Consider the following 22,060-nt stretch of genomic DNA (forward strand, 5'->3'; position numbering starts at 1 on the left):
TGGATTTGTTTATGGGGCTGCTACCTCTCAGTTTTGCACTGAGGTGTCAAATGAATTCCCAGATCAGCTGAGGGTTTCAGCTTTTCATTTGCCCTTGAGGTTTAAGAATTTGCAAAACTCCTTTCAAAGTTCAACTGACCCTGGAGCCTGTGATAAAAATCCAACAGGAGAAAGGTTTTCAGCATTGATGTAAAGAGTCTGTGGAGACAAAATTCATATTCAAATATCATAGTAACTATGAAGATCAACTGCAACACTGGTTGGTGAAGGTAGAAATCTGTTTGGATCTGTCACAGGACCAGTGTTGCTGAGTCACTTGTACCTTTTACTGATTTAAAAGCAAAAGGTGGGACTCTGATTTCATCTGAGGGAGATGGAGGACAGATTAGACTTCAGTTATTTGAAGCATTTTTGCCCACTTGCAGTCTAACTGACCCCAGCTGTAACTTCCACTCTCCATCGAGCAGTAGTGGTGATTTATCCAGGTAGGTGCTGATTTGCTGTAAGGAAAGAAAGGCTCCTAATATGAAAGGGAAAGTTGGTGACCCAGACCAACAGGGTAGGTGCGATCCTGTCACATTCCTTGCCCTATGTATGATCTCCACAGGTTGAGAGGAAGTGCTAAATGCTTTTTCAATTTTTTAAAAAATTCTCTCTAGCACAGGAAATAGAGAAATATGTCCCTGCATACCTTTTGGAATGCAAATTATGTCTCCCCTGACCCACGTTAATAAAAACACCAGCATCTTGGGGGGTGGGGAAATGAAAATAGCAGATCTTTTCAGTTTGCCTTTCCCAGCTGGTCTTTCTTCCTTCACTGACCATAGTGCAATGATGTGCCACCGACATTAACAAAGAACATTAAAACATGCAAAAAACATTATACTTGTTTCATCCTGGAATTTAGTTTACTTTTCTTAATCACTTAAGGGGAAAATGTTAAATATTTCTATTTACATTTGATGTGTAGTACCATGACCAGTGAATTCAAAACTGTGGCAGAAATTTTGAGCCTGATTTTCAGAATTACTTGTTACCTGCAAGTCCGGGTCATGTGAATGAAAGCCGCAGGTATTTAGTACTTTCAAATGTCAAACTTCTTTCCCTTTCCATGCAAACATTGATAGCTTGTGACGTCCTTCATGTGCCTGTACGTATGTGTGTACAAATGTGGTTGCCTATATATAATGTATATATATGTCATGTCAACAGTCTACCTAGAACTTTTACTCAGTTCATTGTTTTTGTGTAGTACCTGAGGTAATGAGATGGTGGTGTTTGGTCCAATTAAGTGGTTATATCTTGATATTTTTTCCCCTTCTTTTCTTTCTTTTTTTTTTTTCCTTTTTTGAGTCTGTTTTTATTTTTAGCCTCTCTTCCTTGATGTAAGCAAGGTTACAAGGACTGTGGTGAGGATTTGGCAGCTTTATAGTTCTCATCCAACAAAACATAAACTGAAAGCCATTGCTTGATTACATTTCTTAAATTGTTTGACATACCATGTCAAGATGAAGGGGTGGCTTTAGTTTGTTTTCTTGCTTCTGGCAGGTGACAACAGTTCTTTAGTTGACATATTTTGACTTGGCAGCTAGGCCGCTTCATGTGCGGCAGGCGCTGGAGGAGGATGGCACCACGTTGGCAGCAGAGCTGCTGCAGCACCACAGCAGGCTGTCCACACCCCATGACGTTACTCTCTCAAGCAAGCAAACAGGGCCTGGGAGCTCCCCTGTGAACGGGGAGATTCCTAATCCTCTTCTCACTGCAAGTGAACCTGATTCATTCCAGATGTACACAGATTTAATGACTCAGAAAGCTGCTCTCTTAAAATGGGACTTACAGCACAATCTCATATAGCCTTTCAGAGGAAGAACAGAATTCCTCTGCCAGCCTAAAATCGGTGAGGTTTTTCAGAGTTTATTACCGTGTGAACTTTGTGTAGGAGCAGCTACAATGTGCTTTTAGAAAGCGGGTTTTCTTTCTCTGCTGAAGAAAATGTTATAAACATCATTTTGGTATGATGCACTTTTAACAGAGGAGTGATAGCTTTAGAAAGGAGTAACACAACCCAATGGTGTTTATTTTGACGTTATTTTTTGTGGGTTTAGTTTTAAATAGGATTTCATTCTGAGTATTTTTTATTATTCAGTAGGAAGGAGAGTATTCTCGATTGTCTTGACTTTGTGTTACATCTAAAAGTGCTGCTACTACCAATTCAGAGAGGATTGTGTAGTGTGCATTGCATTTAGTATCAATGCTGCATAAAATAAATGTCTTGTAATGTTCCTTTGCTTACTGAAGAGATACCTCCAGCTTTTGCTAATGGGTTTGATGGATGCTGATTAAGTTTTGAAGTGATTGCAAGAAGTGAGATTATAAAGTTAATGAGAAATAATTCACAGTAATAAATGGTTGTTTTATTAATATGTTTCCAGATATGTACTTTTGATCATTAGAAAATCCCAGAAGATTGTTTCACATTTTCGTAATTTGCCTGCTTTTCAACAGTAAGCATTGAAGTTGGGGCCAAAAGGTTAAATGCTTCCAAGTACTCTCATATAGTTGTGCTGTTAATTTGGTATATAAGGAGCAACAGCTCAAATGATTTGCACCTCTCAAACTAGTTTTGCAGTTGATCCTGTGCTGCATACACTTTTGCAAATGTTTATTTGCACTGATAGTTGACCATGAGAGTAAACTACAACGTTTAGAAAGTGAAGTGTCAAATTATCGGTAGGATTGGTTGGTGTCTGCAGTTGATGGTAAGAGTGAGAAAGCAGGCTCATTTCCTGGAGACTTATATCTGCCTCATAAGAAGCTGTCATTGAACTGTAAGCTGTAATTTTGGGCTTAATAAATGAAGATCATCATAAATGAAGTAAGTACAGGAAACAAATATGTTATAAATATGGTCTGCGTTACGTGGAAGAGTTACACTCACAGTCCACAGCCATCAGCTTTAAAGCCTGAGTCTAGACCATTTTCCTCCTAACTTCTCACTCACCAGAGCCCCTGGCTGCTTCGGTACGTACCTTGAGAAACCCAGGTCTAGAAACTTCTTGGCAAACGCAGGGAGACGGAGCCTCCCTCTGCCTTTGGAGGTCTGGTATGGCTGTGGTTGGCAGAAGATGCTGAAGGGTTAATAAGCACCGTGCTCTCAGAAACCTCACTTTTATGCAGGTGCTCTGGCTGCGGTACCATGAGCAAGGCTGGCAGAGGAGGGCTGGCAGCAATGGAGGGACAGGCTGCCTCTAAACACAGCTCACATCCTGCACCCCAGCGATTTTCAGAGAGTTGTTGATATGTAGAGGAGCAGTGTGTGCCAACGTGTATGTCCCTCGCACAGCCATTCCTTCATGGAAATTGGGTAAATGAAGGGTGGCTTGGTTGGCCACGGATTTCTCCATGCCATTGCATGCTGCTGTGTGCATATGTGTTGTGCAGCCGCGTCTGGCAGGGTGGGTGGCGCAACAGTACGTGTCCTCAGAGGTGGTTCCTTCTTACTTTTGGGCTGGTGTTGTGGTTTAAGCCCAACTAGCAACTAGGCACCATGCAGCTGCTCACTCACCTTGCCCCCCTCAGTGGGATGGGGAGGAGAATTGAGGAAAAAAAAAGTAAAACTCATGGGTTGAGATAAGAATGATTTAATAACTAAAGTAAACTAAAATGTAATACTAAAAATAATAATAATAAAATATAATGATAATAATAGTAATGAAAAAGAATGTAATAAAAAAAAAAACAAAAAACCCAACACCTTCCCCCCCCCCCAAAAAAAAAAAACCCTGAAAACAAGAAAAGACAAGTGATGCACAGTGCAATTGCTCACCACCCACTGACCAATGCCCGAGCAGCAATCCAACCCTCCCAGGCAACTTCCCCCATTTATATACTGAGCATGGTGTTCTATGTTATGGGATATCCCTTTGGCTGGTTCGGGTCAGCTGTCCTGGGTATGCTTCCTCCCAGCTTCTTGTACATCTGCTTGCTGGCAGAGCATGGGAAACTGAAAAATCCTTAACAGGATAAGCTCTACTTAGCAACAACTAAAACATCAGTGTGTTATCAACATTATTCTCACACTAAATCCAAAACACACTGCACCAGCTACTAAGAAGAAAATTAACTCTATCCCAGCCAAAACCTGGACAGCTGGCTGTCCCCTAGAGGAAATAATTAAGAGAATCTACCTGCTGTGTGGCTGGAGGTCTCAGCCCTTTTCTGACCAACTACTTAGTGTTTTCTCTGTGTCACTGTCTCTGTTTCACTGGCATGTATGAATGGTCTTAGATTCCATTATGATAACTGTAGCAAATTTGATATTTTGGCTATATTTGCTTATTTTTACATTTACACTTGGTGTATTTCATATTACCTTTTATTGTAGTTTTAGTTCCTAGATCTGCAGATCTGTGCGTTGATATTGTATTTTCTTGTGATTTATCTTTAGCCTTTATTCCTACTTGTTAGCACATCTTCTGGACAGCCTAGTATGGTTAAAAATCAAATAATAAATGTGTGTGTATGAATATTTATATTTGCCTTTGTGTGTGCATGTCTGTGTTCATAGTCTGTGATGTCATATTACAATAGTGTATAGATTCATGATATATAGTTGTTATTTTAATTCAACCATTCCCTTGGTATTCCACTTTGAGAAGATGACCCCATCATATTAGGTCCAGCATAAACACCCGAAGAAAGATTAGTCACATTCAGTGAACATTCGTTGTAATTTTCATACATTTTTCCACTTACCCCACTTTCTGGATTTTATTTGAGCCTCTTTTCCATTTTTTTCTATCCATAGCATAGCTCTAAGATTTTTCAGAAAGTTACTAGAATGTTAGAATAACTTTGAATTATTGAGAGACAAACTGAAATAGCTTGTGTATTTGAATGCAGGCTTAATATCTTGCACTTGGTACATTTCTCCTGTCCAATTACTTTACAGTCTTCAACTGTTTTATTCTCACTAAAACCACACTAGCGATAAGTCACATGAAATAGTTCCACACAAGGATCATGGGGTTTCCTTACAGTCACAAAACCCAGTGTCAGAACCAGGACTGGGGAGCTGCTCATTCCCAGTATGCCCCCCCCCCCCCATCCATTGGCCATAGAGCACATTCCTGAATTACTGACTGCCGAGCTTTTAAGCAGTTGAGTTGTGACACTTGCGTAGCAGACAGAAAGAAGGACCAGAGTATGAAACTTGCCCAGAGTTAAACCGGTGTAACTGTTTCTGCCTACAGTGTTGATGACAGAACTGCCTACCTGGCCCTGGGAGCGGTGAGGAACATCTCACTTAACATTTCCATCTCTAACATTGGGGATGATGCCTACGATACCAATGTTTTCTTCAATTTTTCTGGGGAGCTCTTCTTCATCAAAATGTGGCAAAAGGTAAGAAAGGCCAATCTTGCTGTGAGCAAGTCTTTTAACTTTAAGCCAACTTAATTGCAAGATGTAGCGACAGGGGGTGGCCTGGTCCACACTGCTAAGACATTTGGAAGTTATTTCTGGTTATGCTGGGCCTGAATTTCTTCCAGGCTCTGTACTGAGTTTTTTTCTTTTGTGGCTTTGATCTGTGTAAATTATGTAAATTACACCCCTTGTGTTTCTGTAGAAGACACAAAACTGTTATTTGGGGTGCACTAATGAAAAAGAAAGACTGTTTGGTTGAGGTATTAAGAGGTAGAGGGAGACTGGTTTGGAAACCGGTAGGGTACCAAATGGTGCTGAAATACAAAGGATGCCTCTAGTTTGAGCTCCTCCTTGAAACCAAGATACAAGGCTGTTCTTTGCTCATGTCCTGGTGCAAGTTTGGGTTGTAGCCAAGGCACATCACTAAATCCAAGACCTCAAAAGTGCTTTTAATTTCTCCCGCATGGAGTTAGGTGAATATTTTGAGGTTTAGTCTCTTTACATTTAGATTGAAATACTTGGATGTTTTCATTACTATGAGTTCATTTAGAGATAAAGGTGTTGAAATACAAACACTGAATTGAGCTTTCTGCAAACCGATGGCTGCAAAAGCTGTCTGCTTGTGAGTAATGTGAAAATAATTGTGCAAAATAGGAGCTGTACAATCGTAACAACATTCTGTCTGTTTCTTCCTGCTTTTCACAGTTGTTTGTCTCTCTGCTGGAGCTTTGCTTTGCTTTGTAAGCTGTAAGAGTAGTATTAAAAACAGTAGTACAACTGTTGCAAAGTATGGGATTACCTTGGTCCATTGAACCAATGACATTTTGCCATTATTTGCTATGGTTTATGGTAAGATTTTGGTTAGTATAAACCTCTTAAATTAACTCATTACATAATAAAAGAAAATATAATAATTTCTTATACGTTAATTCTCTTAGTGTTCAGTTTAATACAGTTGCAAGCCTCGGAAAGTTGCCTTTGTATTATAAACTTCATTTTCAGACATTATGTGCTGCAAGTGTGCAATTTATCCAGAGGAAAAAAGCAGGGGATAAAATAGAAATGCCCTATGCCAATATGCAACTTTGCCCTAATGGAAGTTTTATGTGAAGACTTTCAGGGTCTGGCCCAGCTCCCGTTGAAGTCAGTGAGAGGGTTTCCATTCCTTTGCACTGGAAAAGAAACAAAGCTTGATGCATGCTCTTTTAAAAGGTTGTTGTGGTGTGGGTTTTTTTCTTCTGTGCTTACACGTTGAGTATTTTACACACATGGATTAACTGGAACACCAGTTGCCTTCGTTGTTCTTCTTGGCCAACACTGTGAGGGAGCAAGCTGAAGATGATGTGCTGTTTCCCTTGGTATTTCACCTCGAGCCTGGGTCTATAGCAGACTTGAAACATCTGTGCTGAATGCTGCCTAGAAGGACCAGTTTCTGGAAGCAGATGACATTGTTGTAGGGTTATCTCACTACTCAGTGTGTCTTCTGCTAATAAAAGCTAGGATATCTTTAAAAAAAAAACAGAAAAAACCCACACACATCAAGGATACATAGGCTTCTTTCTTCCTCAGGTCTTGCAAACAGGATCAGGTTATAGTCTGCTATTATTCCTGCTGTTCCACTGTTCTTGTGATTGGTTTGATAGGGCTTGGGTTTTTTCCTGATAATTATTTTAGTAACAGTTTTGAAAAAACAATTCACAGGGTTGTGTTGAGCTATTTTACTTCCTCTCAGTCAGCTTTTGCTTTAGGACAAACTAATATATTGTTGGCCTCACCATTTGTCCAGTTGGGAAACTGGATTACAACCTCATAGGCTCAATTACAGTGTTGCATTTTCCCTAAGCTCTTTGAACAATGATTTTCTTGTAAAATATCATAGCCTCCATGTTTCATAACCTACTCCAATCCCTTGACATCTATGCATAATATGTACTATGCATGTACTTTAAATAGATTTTGTTCCTGGTTGAACATTGCCCAGGCAAAAATCCAGAATGTAAAGCCAGACTAAAAATGACGGCTCCTAAGATTTCCCTTAGTGGAGGAATTTTGGAATCAAAAGAGCTTCTTGCTGTGGGAAACTTTCAGCAGAAACTGCCTTTTACTGAATAATGCTAAAGTGGAAGAGAATGGTCTCTTCATGGGGTTGCCTGATCCTTTTGCTGCAAGGTGACTCTGAGAATGATGATGGCGTGGTGGGCTTTCATAACCCGTCTCTGGAGTCCTTTCAAGATGCTGTGAGTACCCTGTATTTTTTCCCTGTGTCCCCACTAGGGACATTTCTAGGAGATTCAGTTCGGTTTTGTTTCTTTGTATGGATTGGTTACAATGAGACCTGACAGCGCAAAAGTTTAGTGCTGGTTTTTTTCAACAGAGTTATTGAGACAAAATGCTACATCTTGTGTTTGAAAACAAATGGGGTAGCCTAGCTCAGGGATGATGACGGTAGCGCTCCCTGAAGGGTCTGAGTGCAGCTAGCCCCTCTTTCCTTTTTGGATACTGAGATTTCATGAGACGTGGTGGATAGAGACGCTATCTAGAGGACAAACAGCCATAGGAATAATCTCCCCAGGGAAGTGGTGGATTCCCCAACACTGGACGCTTTTAAGATTCAGCTACACAGGGTGCTGGGCCATCTTGTCTAGACCATGCTTTTGCCAAGAAAGCTCGACCCAGATGATCCTTGAGGTCCCTTCCAACCTGGTATTCTATAATTCTGTGATACGTGGCAAGGCTCTGCCGCATCTTTGCAAGGTGAAAAAGCATTCGCCAACTGATATTTAGGAGACTCCACCTATTCCACTGTCTGATTTTCCTGTTGTGCCGCTGCCAGTCCTCCCCGTCTCCACGGATAAAGCCCAGCGTTTTCTTTCCATAGCTCTGGCAGACAGTCCTTCTCTTGAGAGGCACAATATGTGGCATGGGCTGACTTCTCATTCCTGCCTGTGCTCCCTGTAGTGCTTTTAACTCTCTCACCACTACTGCCCTTTGAAGGGGCTGTCTTCACCAAGGTGTCACTGTCCTTCTGCACTCAAAGGAACCCTTCACCCTTTTTAAATACAGGGGGACTTTTCTGGGAAAATGGTCATGTAACTATAAAATATCAATTTTTTTAAGTGGTGAAATTCCTGAAGACTTAGGATACAGCTGTGGGGTTTGTCTCCAGTAGCTTACTGTGCATATTCTTTTCCTTTATGTTACATTTACTGCCTTACGGTTATGACAGTTATTGTACCTCTTATTGGGCATTACAACACTTTTGTTATGAACCTTATTTTCCAACTCCTAAATTTGGTGGGGTTAAACTGTTTGAGATGAGATTTTAGAAGCCAGTTACAACTCACATTGTTTATTTAAAAAAAACATTCAGCTAAAATGACAAAGTCCTTTCAGGGCTGGGCTGAGGCTGTGTGTGGTTTTGAGCGATTGGTGAAGATCGATGGATACAACTGCTGTGCAAAGTTTCAAGCTCTCACTCTGTGAGAGCGGGTTGTTTTACAGGTGCATGGAAGTACTGCACTGCAGTGAAGTTCAAAATGTGTCCACTAAGAAAAATGTTCCTTTTGAAATACAGAAAGATTTAATCATGTTCTCTTTAAAAAAGAAAGAAGAGAAAGGGAAAGACACCTCACCTGTCTGCTTAGATTTTTTCTTTACTATGTTGACAAAGAAATCTTGGTCCTTTCTTCTGTGTAAAGTAGATTTTTTAAATTTTTTTTTTAAATCTTAAAGTTTATTGTCCCATAATCTTAATTCAGCTTCAGGAAAGCATCCTATTCCAGAGTCTGAAAAATCCACTTAACAGAGGTGATACCATTTTCCTACAGAAGAATGTAGAGTAGTGCTGTGTGCTGAGTCTGGAAGAAGAATAAAAAGCTATTGCTACTAATTTCTACACCATTTTGCATCTATTGGAATTGCCTCCTGGCTTGTGATGTTTTGCTGAAAATGCTTATCAGCAATAGGCACTTTGCTTACCGTTTGTTAGCTGCTGTTCAGTGCAGAGGGGTATTTTCAGTACCATTGCAGAAAAAGCACTGTAAGCTTGCTGGCAGTGGCAGTTAATGTGGTGTAGGGCAGAGCCATATCTTCGTTAAATCAGCTCAGCTATGGCATGAGATTTTATGGCAATAGTATAAAAATAGCATATATAACATAATAATAGTAAAAACAACAGCAATAACCCAATATATATAGCATTAATCTCTCACTGCTGTGCAAGGGCTGGCGGGAATCTATCAGCTAATGCTGTTTCAGCACTGGTTATGGAGAGAGTAGGTCAGGAAATCCCATCGCTGGCCATCATTTCCAGCTGTGGATTGTTTCTAAATTTCAGACAGGCTCCCAGTATCCAAAGCCAGCTATGTGTAACATTCCTGCTGCTTCTCACAGCAGCTTTCGCAAGCAACAGCTGAGTGAAGTTAGTGGGGCCGAGCCAGGGCAGGGTGAACAGCGAGGTTGTGGTTTCCTCAGGTGCAGTAATTTCCCACGATTCCTTTGTGAGCAGGTACCTGAAACTTTGGTGTCGAGTATGAATATTGCCAATAGCCAGAGTCACGCTGCTTACGGGCTCTGGAGTTTTTCTTCTGAGGAGTATTGCAGTACTGTCTCTTTCAGCATTAGCAGGGAGGTCATGGAATTTGGATATGAACTCTTTCTTCCTCACTCCCAGAGCACTTGCTGGCGTCTCTTGACTAGGATTGCCCAGAAGAGCAGCAGACACAGGCAGAGTTTAATTTTTTCCAAATTGGAAATTCCCTTACCCAGGTTTCCCATACAGCTCATACTTTCTAAGAGTCTTAAGGCTGGCAGGGGCAGGATACTGATAGGGCACAAATGCCAAAGACACATGCCCTCTTTTGGATCCAGCTGTGCCATTGGAAAAAAATTTACCTCCTTGGTATTCATTATGTCTCTTTTTCCAGCAGTTACTACCTCTTTGGATCCGCTGGCAGACAAGTTAACGTGACGAGTCTCAATTCACATCCAGCTGGTTAGAAGAAACCTTTGAAATTAGTGGTTTGGTTTAATCCAGCTGATTTTGCGTGGAGTGAGTTGGACTTGCTTGTGTAAGCCACTCTGCCAGAGGGTCAGGGGGGACTGATGCCAAGTAGCAGGGAAGCTGTGACCCCTTGCACTGATACAAGGGCATCTGGAAGATTGCCCAAGCCATATATCACTTACATGAAGGGATCTGAACCCTTTTGCTGGGAGAGCTTTTATAGCCAGGGCTTGGGAATATGAGTAGCGTGGTAGTAACCACACCACATGCTGCCTCTCCATTTTTGCAAATCTAATGCTTAACTTTTCTCCAGAGTGCACCAAAATGTTTTGCATCCCTGGAGTAAAATTGTCCAATTTCTTAACTGGGAAGAAAAAAATAACTGCAGTTTAAGCTATCTGACTTCATTGTTTATTTTAATTTTCTTTTTCTGTGAATGCTCAATGAAAACCTCAGCTTTTATGCTTCTCTAGGGGTAAGTAAGGAGCAGCACCTTTTTCAGGCTGGGGGCCGTTAGAGCCATCTAATATCCCCCTGCTCTTAGCAGGTAGGAATTGAAGGCTAAACCTTTGATCCAAACTTTCCACTTGGGTTTCATGTATCACTCCCACGTTCAGGGAATGGGCATTGGAGACTGGGTTTAGTTGTGTAATTAGTACTGATCGGAGTCTTGTAAATTTTTCTCCAACACTCTGACTTATCATGTATATCTGAAAGAAGTCTTTGTTATTTTTCCCAACAAATTAATTTGATGAATAGAATAAAAAATCTCTAAAGTCTTTTGGCAAAATCTGGATTGGAATAAACGATTCAGAAGCTGTGATTTTGCAGGACTTCAGATCTTGTTCTGCTCACTGTTGAAAGAACCTATGTGAGTTTGATTGTTAAATCCTGTTTTCAGAAGCAGCTTAATACTTAGAAATCTATTGAAGATTGATAGCGTATAAGGTTCCAAAAGCCTAAAAGACTCCAGCCTTGCAAAACCGAATGCAGCTAACTCCAACGAGCTTTAAAAATCCAAGTTTTTGCATACTTGCATGGAAACAATGAGTTGCAGTGGGGGATCACCCTAAGCATTTCCACAGAAAGCAGCAGAAACTTCAGATTCAAGAAGACAGGGCTTTTGATGATATCCCTGTTTCTGTTGGGTGAGGTTAGGCAGAGTAAAAATTAATTTTGCAGTACAAAAATGTCGTATAAATTTCTGTGAGGATTTGAGAAGGGCAAAGTTGGCTGGTTGTTTTTAAACAGCTTGCGATTAGCAAGCTGTTACCAAATATCTCTGTTTTTAAGGACTTGATGGTCCTGGAATAACATATGTGACCAGATACATTAAGAAGTTTTATGCTGATCAGGTGGGCTGTGCTCTGGGTTACATGATGTGGAAAGTGTTTGTCCTGGAAGTAGCTCATCATGACTCTTAATTTGACTGACTGTTTACATATATATACATAGCAGTTTTGAGGAATAGCCTGGGATGCTTTGTGTGGCTCAGATTATTAAGGGAGGTTTTGTTTGACTGCCTAGCCCTGCTCTTCCCTTGGGGCTGCGACGGGAATGGTTTTCTAAAGGAAGAACAGCTGTATGGATGAATACAGTCATGTGAGATGTATTTTTTTGTAGGGGCTAGAAGGCATTGTGTGCTATAGCAAAGCCCATTTACAGCGAATCCTGACCTACCTGCTGGTGTACCAGCCAAGCTGGGGTTTCACCGTGACTGGGCACCAGCAGAGGTCCTGGTTTCCATGCAGGTGAGGGAGGGAAAAGGAGATCCAAAGCACTGAAATTATGAGACTTGCTCGAGGGGGTGGAGAAGGGCTTCCTGGGCTGCAGGTGGTAGCTGCCCACCCCGTTTCGGTCCCTGTGTGGCCCATAGCTCACTGGCCGAGCTGCTTCCCCCTGCACATCTTCAGGAGCTGTGCAGAGCTGGGAGCCACTGCCATGGTCCCATCAGTGTTGGCCATGGAAGAGGGCTTTGGAAAAGGGATTCGGCTGCCTTGGTTGCTGAGATCCAGCCACCCCAATCTAGACTGTTACCTTGTGTCGTGGTTTAACCCCAGCCAGCAACTAAGCACCACGCAGCCGCTCACTCAATTCCCTCCCACCCAGTGGGACGGGGGAGAAAATCAGGAAAAAGAAGTAAAACTCATGGGCTGAGATAAGAACGGTTTAATAGAACAGAAAAGAAGAAACTAATAATGATAATGATAGCACTAATAAAATGACAGCAGTAATAATAAAAGGATTGGAATATACAAATGATGCACAGTGTGATTGCTCACCACCCGCCGATCGACACCCAGTTAATCCCCGAGCAGCGATCCCCCGCCCCCACTTCCCCCAGTTTATACACTAGATGTGGCGTCCCATGGTATGGAATACCCCTTTGGCCAGTTTGGGTCAGGTGCCCTGGCTGTGTCCCCTCCCAACTTCTTGTGCCCCTCCAGCCTTCTTGCTGGCTGGGCATGAGAAGCTGAAAAATCCTTGACTTAGTCTAAACACTACTGAGCAACAACTGAAAACATCAGTGTTATCGACATTCTTCTCATACTGAACTCAAAACATAGCACTGCACCATCTACTAGGAAGACAATCAACTCTATCCCAGCTGAAACCAGGACACCTTGATAAACTGCATTTCTAGGAGAAAGGGAAAAACTCTTCGCAGAGGGTAGAGCCCAGTATACAGCAAGCTCAATACACTTATCTTGGATGTGCTTATTTAAAGGCTATGCAGTCACTACAGAAAGAGCACCAGTGACTTTCCTGTGTCTCAGTGTCTCTCTTCATTATCATATTTTGCTCTTAAACTGAGTGGAGAGAGACTTGCCAACATTTGAGGTGAGAAATCTATGGGACAGGGTTTGTCTCCTGTGGTCTTAGGATGAGGCTTAGAATTGTTCGCACTTTGACATCCTCTGCAAAAGATTCAAGAATTGATTTGCATGGCTTTCAGTGGCTTTCATTACAGCAAGAAATGGGGGTTTGTTTTTGTTGTAACTTGAAGCTTAAAGTTTATCGAGTTTCTGGTATGAAAGGTTAATTCTATTCTGGCAGCGGTTTCTTTTGGTCGCTTTTAAGACAGGCAGCTGCAGGTGGTGCCAGAAGATAAATGATACCCTGAGTGGAAAATCCAATAGAATTGTAAACAAATGTAAATATGTTTACACTATGTATAAACAAAAAAAAATATTTTTACATGATAAGTGTAATATACATGCATACACATCCTGTGGGATGTTGTAGTCACAGTGCTGTGTGGCTGGAAGTGGTGGCAATTGCTCACTTTCACATAGTTGTTCAGATTTCTCCTGTGGTGCTGATAGGAACTATAAATAAAAACAAAGCCCCTTTTAATTAATCCTATTAAGTGCAAGGCATGATCCTGCAGTTATACTTCAGGCATAGCCTCTCTGAAGTCAACAGCAGTTTTGTCTGTAGAAAGACTTAAAAAAGCCCAGCTGCACAGTCAAAAAGATGAGTAAGAGTGTGAAGAGTTTTTAGCTGAAAATCCAAGGAGGGGCCAGCACTGGTTAAGAAATCACAAGCTTTCCTTTCCTTGAGTTTGACACTGGGGCTCTGGGATTTTCTGACTCTTGTGAACTCCCTGGTTTCTTCTGGTGTGAAAGGAAAGTCACAGCCTTTTTTTTTCCTTTCTGTTACCTCTTCCTCTTTCTTGCTCATTCTTTGCTCTTTCCCTTCCTTCAAAAACATGACGGAAAAGCTCTCAGGAGAGCCTCGATTTCTTCTGGGGAACTAGGTGAGGCAGGCTCCCTCCTCCCAGAGCAGCTGACAGTCAGCGACGTAACCCTGGGTTCAGCTGGCACCAGTCTGCGTTCCTATTAGCAGAAGCAGGCACGTTAACCCCCCCCTCCAAAGGAGGCCTGCGGGCCCCAAATCTGGGTTTTTTTCAGAGAGGGAGCTTCCTGGGGCGTTTCATCAAAACCAGAGTCATTGAGCAAGGCAGGGAGGAAGAGCAAGAAGCGTTTCAGCTGGCTCTCTTGCAGGCTCCAGGGGTGAGCGGGGGACTCCCTCTCCGGGCCGTCTCAGCGGACCCCCCCGCCCAGGCAGGCTGCAGGGGATGCTGAGCCAGGCGCGTTCCCAGCCGGCAGCGCTTTCGCAGCCTACCTTTGGGAGGAGGCCAGAAAAACTATGCTTGACTTTTGGCCGTAACCATCTGCCGAAGAGTAACGCAGTGATTTCCACTTAGCAAGGGAAAAAGGAGGAATGCACTAAAAAGCTGCTCTATGAAGTAGAGCGGCACCCCTTAAAGTAAAGCCTTACAAGTGAACTGCTAAACTTTTGTTTTAAAAAAAGAAAATACATATATTAAAAAAAAACTGTTTCTCTGTCCCGGTGCAGTAGGTAATGGATTACACCTTTGCATTTCAGCAGTGTTCCTAGGTTATGTAGTATTTATCATGTCATCAAGTTTTTCTGTGAAGAAGTCCTGATGCGCCTTGTATTTGAGTTTCTGAAAGAGCAAGACCAAAACCCCCAAAGCTGTATGTGTTTGCAGAAGGCATTTCCTGGGGTTTCAGATTTGGCTTTGATTGATGGGGATTGTAGGTTGAGCTAAGGTTTATTAATTCCAGGAAAATACCCAGTGCCAAACTCATTGTTATTGCTATTACCTTAATATTATTCTTTACACTTAAAAATTACCACCAGGGAAGAAGGGGGAGAGCAGGGGTAAGGCTTGGTTTTAGTGATTGTGTTTCCTCATCCAGTTTGGTTTTAATTTTTTTTTTTTCATTATTATCTGTGAGGTTTTCCATTTGCTTTTTCATTGAACTATGTGTAGTTGATGGCATTTGAATTTATTTCCTGAACTCGTTATTAATTTAAGCATTTCATTATAATACTAAGAGTGAAGAGCTGTGTTGTAGTTGAATACACCAATATTCAGTATAATTAATACCTTACACGCAGAAGGTTGTCTTACAGTATATGGGGGCATACATTATCCATGCTTTCAGAAATACCACTAGGAAATGAATGTTGATTCATTTATCTGATTTCTGCCACTTTTTTTTTCCTGCTTTTAGGAGGAGCATGTTTTGAAGATATGTTTTTGTTATTATACAATAATAATGTGTACAACCCATGGATTATCTATAATAATCAAAAAACAATTCCCCTGTTAATGTTACCATGCAACCATGATTTAGTAATGTGAGATACATGTGTGTGTGAGCACAAATATACATACATCTACATGTGAAGTGAGATGAAGGAAAGCTTACCCCAGAGCCCTTTCTCCTCCCAACGGCTTCCTTGTCTCTGATTTTTCCCTGGGTTATTGCAGAGCACGGACTCATATGCACGAGTATGCACTGCTGTTATTAAGCTTATCCTAATTTTCTTGTGCACAGATCATGAGGGAATAATAAAGATAAAAAGATACGTGTTCATCCACAGTTTTTTTGAAATAAAGGTATAATCAAATGCAATACACCGCTGACAGATTACAACAGCATACGTAGTTTGGATGTACATGTAATGGTAAGAAATATAAAGTAAGGGGGGTTTCTGACTCTCAGGACTGAATTTTCTTTTCTGGGTAATTGCATTGTGTCTGGATAGGCATTTAATCCAACCAAGTTTCTGCAGTTTTATAGAGAAAAGCTTTTTGGGGGGAATAGCACAATCTAATTTACTGCTGAATTTAGCTGAATGTGTGTCAGAGATATTTTGTGTAATAGTTTTTGTGGTTGCTTTTTAAATGTATCACTGTGGAGTCAGAAACCTGATTTTCCCTTAGTCTTCATTTTCCTCAGGGTTTTACTATGGTTTTTTATGTGGAACTTGAAAGTCATGGTGAGTATCTACAAGTTGCCTTAGGCTTAGTAGTATATTAGTGTACGTACTAGCCAATGTAGTGTTTTCAAAAGGTGTGTCTTCACATTTTTATGAGCAAAGGTTTTATCTTGGTTGGCAAACTGATAATGCATTACTAAGTAGGCACCATTTTGTAATGCTTTGGTATGTGTGGATCATGGATTTTTCCCATTCTGCACCTAAGTCTTCATTTTTCATGAAATCTTTGGTCTAACTTGAAAAATATTGTGGCAATGCATGATTCGTAGGACTGGCAGTTGTGCACTGGGTTACCTGTTGCAGGTTTCTTTTGTAAAATGAGACTTGTAATCCAGGGATGCAGAGAGGAAACAGATGTATGTCACGTTCAACTGTTTTTAAGTGTCTCTTTTGCAAGGGGTGGTCTGTGTTGAATTTCCTGTCACAGTTGGCTCACCGTCTAGTGGTCATCCACACATGGGCCTCTGGCTCCTTGGCAGAACCATTGGACCAGACCAGTAAAGGTACAAATTCTAAAATAAGGTGCAAGTACATGGGGAAGATGGAGTTTGGATTAGATTTAGTCCACATTTCCAGCTTTGTATTTGGCTGCATTAGTATCTTAGGGACTGTTCCTGATGCTGTGGCACTTACAGCCAGCACTGGGATCCTGCTGGAGAGCAGTATCCAGACCAGTGCTCCAAACAGAGGGAAGGTTGCTGCATCCATTTTCCATTTGCCTTGTGCGTGGTGGGAGTTCAGCTGGCCAGCTTGCTTCCCAGTTATTTTGTTCCTGTTTACTTGTCCTGTTGTTGGATGCAAAAGGCTGTTGCCCACATCAGGCCAGGACATGACAGTGTGCCTTTAGAAGGGAGAGCTCTACATCTCTTGGAATAAATGAAAAACAGCATTTCAAGTGATGGCAATAAAAGATTTGTTTTCCAAGGTGGCTACCTAAGACAGTAGCTGGGGAAGGCATCTAGTAAATCAGCTGGGTGGACTTAGGAGGGGCAATGAATTTTTTCTGCTATCCTGCTGTCTATGGTAGAAATCAAACAAAAGTAAGGGCTGCTTCACACCATGTCTGGTCTGTGCAACCCATGACACTGGTCCTGAAAAACAAGAATATGAAATGATCTGTGTGTTTAGAATTCACGTTAGAAATGATGGTTGCCATTTTTTCCAATATCGAGCTGTGAAACTCATGCAAAAGTAAATGGCATGTATAAAAACCTGCTAAAAAGACACTGCAAACGTAAGCATAACCTGCATGTGCTTGGCTCCTCAGCTATAATATCTACTGATGGTAATAACCTGTGGGGTACAAAATACCCGCTGTAAAGTGGCTGTGTTTGGGTCATTTGCAGTGTGTGTATGTTACTGATTTTGGCCCTAAGAAACAGTTTCTTTTGCTTGGCTGCAAGTACACAGTTACCTTTTTATTTTGCCTTGTGCCTTGCTAATGAATGGGGCTATGTATGTGTGTGTGGATGTATGAATGTGTGGAAGAAAGCGGCTGAATTTGTTCAAAAAATGGTACAATATGAATACACCAAAAATATAAATACTTCTGACAAGACTGAGTCAACTCAGGGATCCTGTATGTCCCTAATCCTTCTCCAACTAAGGCAGAGCAGTCTTCTTTTATTAATCAAAAATAAACTTTCGGTGGAATTGATGGAATAGTCAGAACTTCTGGAAGTTGAATGATTGGTGTTTCCAGTTGTGTCAGCTCTTTGATCCAAGAGGAAAAAGAAGTCTTAGCTTTATTATTACCCTCTTTGATTTTTGTCTTTTTTTTTTACTGTCTTTTTGTCTTTTAATGCAGCAGCCATAAATCTATCCATATGTATTTACAGGGCAAGTAGTATAGCAATAGGAGCAACACATATTTTGGAAATATCTGCAGGGTTAGATATCTGCGAAGGTTCCTGACATAGTGTGATATCTTACCAGCTCTGATACAATCATGACATCCTTTCTCCCATTTCTCATCTGAACTGCCTATAGAGGAGAAAATAAAAATGATTAGGTTATGATCATGAGTGGAGCCAATGGGTTAATCCCAGTTTGAAACCAGTATACTTTTGTCTGTCTGCCTCAGCTGGAAAATAGTATGAGCAGTAGACCTCAGGTGAAGTTTGATGTTAGCTTTTTTCCTTTTTCTTTCTTTCCTTCTCTCTTTCTTTCTTTCTTTCGTCCCCAGTGACTGTACATAGTTTTGAAATGCTGCATGCAAAGAAAAGCAAGAGCAAAGGGGCCTGTTTATTGTTTTAAGCCAGAGAGTTCCAAGCAAGGAATTCTTTCTGTTTCTATTCCAACCAATAATTACATTTTTCCACTATAGAAAGTACTTGCTATGTGAAAGGCATTTGTGTCTCAACAGAAGGTATGAGCCTGATTCTTTAATGAGGATTACAAAGGACAGGTGAAAACTGGATCACTGGCTTTTGTTTGGTTTTATTAAACATTAATTCATACAGGCTTAGAAATGTAGTAATTTCTTGGTAATGATAGGCATGAATTACCTTAAACTACTGAGTAGGTAATTCGAGCTTGTGAAACTCTCTTGTATTCCAAACTTGATCCTTCACTACTTTGCATTTTTAGTAGTTTTTTGATTGTGGAGTAGCAGTAACTGCCCCATCCTACAAGCAGACTGCCTTTTTGTCCTCACTTTTGTTGGTTCTCTAAAGAGGGGAAGAGACACAGTGAACAAGAAAGGCCACTTTCGAGAGACAGCTGATCATAATACAGTCTTACATGAAGTTGCCTTGTTAAAAGTACCTTATCATTGCTTAGCATCCTTTAAAGGAAGAAAGAATGAAAGAAAAGGTCAATATGCAAGAGGAGCAACCAGAAAGGGATGCAAGTGCAAGTGGGGCACCCTGCCACGACCTGCTCAAGACGGGTTTTGCTTAAATACTGCAAGAGACAGAGGATTTCATCTGAATCCTTCCCGTGAAAAGAATGCGCTTCCTTTTTTGGTAGAAAATGAATGAACTGACTTTGGGGCTGGTGCTGATTTTCCTCCAACATTGCCTGGATCATTCTTCTGTGGAAGGAGGCAAATCCCATCCCAAAGCTGCTCCCAGCCAGAGAGAAGTCTTAAAAGCAAGGAAGAGCCTTGGCAGAAAGTGGTTGGGGGAAGTTCTCAAGCCCTTGAGTGTTCCTCCAAAGCCTCAGATAGCAAAACACCCAGAAAATGGCATGACAAGAGGCTTCCTTGGAAAGGTTCCAGTGCCTGCAGTCAAGGTAGCTGCTGGTCTTCTTGCAGCCTTTCAGCTCAGGTGGTTCCTCCCCAGTGGGATCTAGGAAGCGTTAGAGGCTCATGAGAATGGGAGGGAAAGGGCAGCTTGAGCTTTCTGGCCTTGGGAAAACATTTGGTTTGGGTTGTGTTCAGGAGTTAGAGAGGCCTTCAGGAGCCTGAGGTTATCCTGACTGGATCGGCAGACCCCTGCGCTGGGAAAAGAGACACAAGTGCCAAGCCTCAGCTAACGCGTCTTCTCTGGGGCACAGAGGTAGCTGCAGGGGCCAGAGCCCCAGCATGAGTTCCCAGACCGATGGTGTCAGCAATGAAGTCACTTCTCAGAGGCTAATTGCTGCTGTAGGGAGAGGAGTGGCCTCAGAAATGCAAACTTGTCATTAAGAGCCAGATTCCAAAAAATACATATTTGCTCTGCTGAGAACTATTTTCCTCTGACTGCTTTTGTACCACTGTCTGTGGAAAGGATATAAAAGGAAGAATAAGGTTCTCATCTCTCTTCCAAACTTTTATGAGACATAATAAAGACATCAGAGGGAAAGTCTGGTGTCTCCAGCTGTTACTGGCCTGGACAACTCTGCTGGGGACACTGGTCATCCACCACTGTAAAATAGGCTACCATCTTGTTCTTGGGGGGCGCTCTATTAGTTTATCCTAAATAACAAGGTCTACGCAACTTAGTCATATGGCCTACTGTGCCCAAATTTAAAGGGCATTCCTTATGTTATTAATAACACCCAGGTCATGCCCGAGAGTGCTCCAGTGGATGAGTGTTGTTGTGTGGGCAGGTGAAAGTCTGACCTTGAAGCTGCTCCTACTCTGCTGGCAGAGTGTGTGTAGCTGTACATTAACACATATGGAAAAGGGTTATACAGTCAGGCCTGACCGAACAGCATAGTTGAAATGTGGCCAACCTTGCGATGAGTGAGGGACAGCTGACCTAACAGCTCTATGGGGACGGTGGATCTTGGTGATGTTCCCTGGATTATTTCCTATACCTTGAAGAAATTAAGTTCAGCAGTTCTCAGCAATCAGGGAAAAGAAAGATTTAGCTTGCATAGTACAGTGAAAGCTGATGTAAGTTTAGTTGGTCTATTAAAAATGAGAGTTAGTATGGCAGCAAAGGAGGTGGAACTTCTCAGCGTGGCACCAAATGCCCCTTTCTCTTTATAGCTTCACCCACCTGCCCTGCACATCCCTTAAAAGATGGGAGAAGCAAAAACACAATCAGTTTTGTTGACTGGTTCTGAAATTGTTTGGGGGCTTAATCACTTAGGTGAGCAATTTCTGCTGCTTCTTCAGCCTCTGAGACAGTGTGCTTTAAAAATCTGCTGCACTAGCTTTTCATCAGTTAAGATAAAAGTTTATGAGAGAAAGAAGAAATAAGAATGTTGGGAACATCCAGTAAATAGAAAAGTTTTTGTCTTTTTTCTCCCTTTTTACTCAAAGATTTGCTGTGTCGGCTGGGATTGGTGAGCTCATGATCTATAAATAGGTTCCATCCAGGGAGGAGAGGGAAGAGGCAGGAGACTCTAATTAATTATATAGAAATAGTTGTTTCCACAAAATAAGCAGCAGCTCCAAGATGTTTGAAGCCAGGCTCTCTGGGCTTGGGGGTGGGGTGTGCCTACAGCATTTGCTAGTGAGATCATGGAATAGGACAGGAAATCTCTCCCTAATGCCAAAGAAAACTTTCTTTTCCCCCCTAGTTATTTTTATTAAACAACTGTTGAGGTTCCCCAACTCCCTTTCAAGCTTATTTTCTGATAATGAATCAAAGGATTGATTCAGATCAGACACCCCACTCCCCCAGATCTTCTTATGCACATTTGGCTGTGTGCATGTCAGCGTGCTCAGGTATGTTGTTTTGCTTGCTCATGCAAGCGCTGAGATGATGAGGGTCTTTGCCGGTGAAACAGTAATTTGTGGAGCTGCAGAATTTATGACGTGCAACATTCATATTTGCTGATTTGGTTTGTTAGGGGAATATCTGTGTGTTGAAAAGTAAAGGAAAACTTTCAGTCCCTGTGACATCTTTAAAACAGACTTTCACAATGCACACACAAAATCTGTTTATTCCACTGTATAATTTGATTGGATATTCAATATTCTTCAATCATTGCATTCAATAGGCTAGATAGATGCTAGTTTCATGACAATGTCTGGCTGGGCAAGTCCATATGGAGGCTGTATCTCCCTCTCTGTAATATTTTTCCTAGCAGGTAATGATTAACAATAATTTTCACGCTATAGTTGCTATTGCTCCTGATTTATCATTGACTTGTCCTTCGTGTTTTTCACATTGTCACTTGCATTCCACCTGTGTTTGGAAATTATTTACAGCAGAAGAAACCTGTGAAGCTCACGCAACAGAGCTGTTATGTTAAAAGAGTAAAGCCATCTTAATTTCTTTCCATCATGAACATCTTTTTCCTCCTTATGTGTGATTCTGTCACACACTTTGCTTTGGCAAGTGGAGAAGTGCACGCAGAAGAGTTTCTGAACACAAGGTGTTTGCTTGAAGTTGCCAAGTAAACTACATTTCAAAAAAAAGGAATAAAACTCATGAG

At 41.5% G+C, this 22,060-nt stretch overlaps 1 protein-coding gene across 1 annotated transcript in view; it reads left to right on the top strand.

Moving 5' to 3' along the window:
- The window catches only part of ITGA9 (integrin subunit alpha 9), a 230,582-nt gene that overhangs the window by 141,394 nt on the left and 67,128 nt on the right, over positions 1 to 22,060 (top strand). Inside the window, exon 18 of the mRNA XM_069770014.1 lies at positions 5,253 to 5,403. Coding sequence (XP_069626115.1) covers positions 5,253 to 5,403 — 151 coding nt within the window. The remainder of the gene's footprint in view (positions 1 to 5,252; positions 5,404 to 22,060) is intronic.

This window comes from Haliaeetus albicilla, chromosome 2, assembly GCF_947461875.1.
Source record: "Haliaeetus albicilla chromosome 2, bHalAlb1.1, whole genome shotgun sequence".
NCBI lineage: Eukaryota > Metazoa > Chordata > Aves > Accipitriformes > Accipitridae > Haliaeetus > Haliaeetus albicilla.